This window comes from Buceros rhinoceros, unplaced genomic scaffold (genome assembly GCF_000710305.1).
Source record: "Buceros rhinoceros silvestris isolate BGI_N320 unplaced genomic scaffold, ASM71030v1 scaffold2051, whole genome shotgun sequence".
NCBI classification, from domain to species: Eukaryota; Metazoa; Chordata; class Aves; order Bucerotiformes; family Bucerotidae; genus Buceros; species Buceros rhinoceros.
The window spans coordinates 775-3,961 of record NW_010393452.1 but is presented as its reverse complement, the minus strand read 5'-3'; the positions used below and the strand labels follow the sequence as shown (position 1 = coordinate 3,961).

Below are 3,187 nucleotides of genomic sequence, written 5' to 3'. Positions count from 1 at the left end.
ATGGACCTGCTGGAGCGGGGCCAGAGGAGGCTCCAAGAATGACCACGGGTGGAACCCTCCGCTGTGGGGACAGGGCAGAGAGCTGGGGGTGTTCAGCCTGGAGCAGAGAGGGTTGCCCGAGACCTTAGTGCGGCCTGTCAGTGCTTCAAGGGGCCCTACAGGAAAGGTGGTGAGGGGCTGTTCATCAGGGGCTGGTGTGACAGGACAAGGGGTGATGGGTTCAGCTGACAGAGGCAGAGTCAGACTAGAGAGAAGGAAATTTTTGATGCTGAGAGTGGTGAGATCCTGGCCCAGGTTGCCCCGAGAGGTGAGAGAAGCCCCGTCGCTGGCACCATCCCAGGTCAGGTTGGCCCTTGGGGCTCTGAGCACCCTGCTCTGGGTGCAGATGTCCCTGCTCACCACAGAGGGGTAGGACTAGAAGGGCTTTGAAGGTCCTTTCCCACCCAAACCAGTCTGTGGTAAGAAGCAGGGCTCTCACTCCATAGCAGCTGCTGCAGTGTCAGCACAGCCCTTCCTGTGGAGCCCTCTCCTGTCCCGGCACAGGTAAAGGACAGACTGCCTGATCTGGCACTTACTCTTGGGTTGCGTGGTTTTGGAGCAAGAACACAACCACTCACCACAGAAACTTCAGCAGGTGTTTTTAGAAGCCTTAACACTTCGCCTCTTCCTGCAGCTTGAACCCCACGCAGGGGAGGGTTTTTTTGATTACCTTCAAATCTGACAGTAACTGCAGCCCATCCTTCTCTTGGCGGCAAGCGATGGCCAGATTGCAGAAGGTCTGGAGGTTAGGTGACAGTCCCCTCTTCACTAGAGCTGGCAGCATGCTCTACAAGATACAAGCATTGACAGCTTCTAAAAAGCCTCACTGTAGCTTTCAGATGGAGCTGAATGTGCTCCAACAGAATCCGTAAACACTTAAAAATTAACCCAAGCTCTGGTTTGTGGAAACCAGCACAACATCCCCAGTTTCTAAGGCGGATACAGAAATGGGTCTCAGCAAAACACAGCTGACACGGGAGGGCTGTGACAAGGAGGTGGGGATTGGTCTCAGGTTTTCCTCACCTTTGCTCCTTCCAGGTCTCCTTGTTTGCTCTTCTTCCTTATTAAGGTGTTAAAGAATGTAACATCTACTTTCACTTTATGCTCATCTAGCAGCGCCAGCAAAGAGGATTCCGACGGGCTGTGGGTTGCCACCAGCTCAGCCAGTAGTGTAAACGTTTTAATGTTGGGCTCTGCATTGTCCTCTCTCATTTTTTTCAAGAAGCCCTCCACGTCCCCCATCAATGCCAGTCGATCCGACGGCGTGGCCACTGTCCCCAAGGAAACCACAGCTGCATCGGGCATCCTGGAATCCAGCAAGTTGGGCAGGTTGCAGAAATGCAGCTTCTGGCTTAGCTGTACCTGTTCCTGCTCTGTCTCACTCTGGTCTCTCCCCATCAGTGCTCCAGTCCCGCTGGGAGTGACGCTGGGGATGTCCAGAGCAGCTGGTTCTGTTCCAGCCTCAGTCACATCTTTAGTTTGTTGCTGGATCAGTTCTTCAGGCTGCACTGCGCTCTCCCCAAATAATTGCTTTTCCATGGCTTCCACATCCAGCTGGACAGCAGCTGCACTCTCCCAGTCCTTCTTCCTCTGTCTCTTCACCTTTTCCCTCTGCCTGCCGGGCGCAAGCCTTCTCTGAGCTGTGTTCTCCTCGATGGGCCTGAGCAGCAGTCGGGAAGCCACCCCCGGGTCACCTATTCCACAGTCTCTCGCAGCGCGCAGCATCAGATTGTACGTGTGGGTGTCAGCCTTTATCCCAAGCTCAGTCATTTGTTTCCAGACCTGAAGAGGTGAAGAAGAACACCAGATGTGTTCAAGCACCAGGTGTGTTCAAGCAGGAGGTTCTGGCAACCTCCTGCCCCCGTGCATTCAAGTGACGCATTACAATACAGAGGCACTTTTTCCTCCCTACTCAGAAGATGGGATGGGAAGAAGACGACAAACCTGTAAGGCGTATCGGAAGCCGTTTTCGCTGTCCTTTATGCAGCTCATGAGAAGGAAGCTGAAGGTTTCGGTTGTGAGAACATGGCCCTTGTGCACAATTTCCTAAAAGAGTAGAGAAAGCATTAAACTTCCCAGTTACCCAAAGGGTCCGTCCCAGCTGGCTGTGGAGCTCAAATACCGCTGCTGTCCTTTGAGCACACAGCAGCAACAAAGCGTCGGGTGAACTCCCAGTGCTGCGAGCAGAACGATCATTCCAGGGGAAAGAGAGTTCCGAAACACCTGCCCAGGTCTTGGCTTCTCCCTGATGGGAGGTTTGGGGCAGGAACAGCAATCCTTCTAGCTGGTCCCAGAGTGGCCCTGCTGGGAAGAGCTGGTTGCAAGAGCTTTAAAAGGAGCTGAGTATCAACACGCGGATCTTCAAAATGAACCAAGACAGATACAATAGCACTGAACTCCAGAAAGTCTTTGATACACCCAATAGGAGTTTGAAAGCCAGCCTCTGAGCTGCCTCCTTTTCCGTACTGGAACTCAGTGTGTGGTAGGTACCAAGACAATTTCATTGTACAAGACCAAGGATCAATGAAATACAAACACATGATCACCCCTGCTGGAAATGAAGTAAACAAGTCTACGCAACACGGCAGCTTCCAGGAGCTTTAATCAGAGCAGACCACACTTAATACGAGAACAATCACCTATTTACCTTCAGAATATCAAAGCACATCCTGAGGTCTGAGCACAGGGCACAGACCTTCAGCAGCGCATGGTAGGTGATCAGGTTCAGCTCCTCGTTTTTGCTCTTTAACTGCTGCCGTAGTTTGAGAGCACTCTGCAGGCCGGAGTCCTTCCACGGCGACTCGGCGCAGGCGTTGAACAGGGCTGTGTAAGTGGCCTCGGTGGGAATTAAGCCTCGTTTCTTCATCTAAGGGAAGAGAAGAAGAATTAGAACCAGGTTTCAGGAAAGGAATTCTAGAATTTCTTAAATTGTTTTTAAGAGTTTCAGGCCAGGAAGGTGCAAACACGAACTCAAAGACATTTTGGAGACAAAGTAGTGGGACCAAAAGCTTGAAACAGTTTTAGCTCAGAGAATGTACTGAAGGTTTGAGAGGAGAGACCGTAAACCTACGTCGTTGTAGAGCCTGAACGCCTTCTTCACGTAGCCAACCCTGCCGCAGCCGCCAATCAGAACGGTGTAATTGCTTTC

The 3,187-nt window shown here is 51.9% G+C and overlaps 1 protein-coding gene across 1 annotated transcript in view; it reads right to left on the bottom strand.

The window, feature by feature from the left end:
• LOC104501088 (pentatricopeptide repeat-containing protein 1, mitochondrial-like) overlaps positions 1 to 3,187 on the bottom strand; it is a gene marked incomplete at its 5' end in the record, with an annotated part of 5,168 nt that overhangs the window by 1,214 nt on the left and 767 nt on the right. The window contains 5 exons of the mRNA XM_010144839.1: positions 710 to 826; positions 1,063 to 1,821; positions 1,984 to 2,085; positions 2,687 to 2,905; positions 3,110 to 3,187. The exon at positions 3,110 to 3,187 is cut by the window's right edge and continues 18 nt beyond it. Of these exons, the coding sequence (XP_010143141.1) occupies positions 710 to 826; positions 1,063 to 1,821; positions 1,984 to 2,085; positions 2,687 to 2,905; positions 3,110 to 3,187 (1,275 nt within the window). The remainder of the gene's footprint in view (positions 1 to 709; positions 827 to 1,062; positions 1,822 to 1,983; positions 2,086 to 2,686; positions 2,906 to 3,109) is intronic.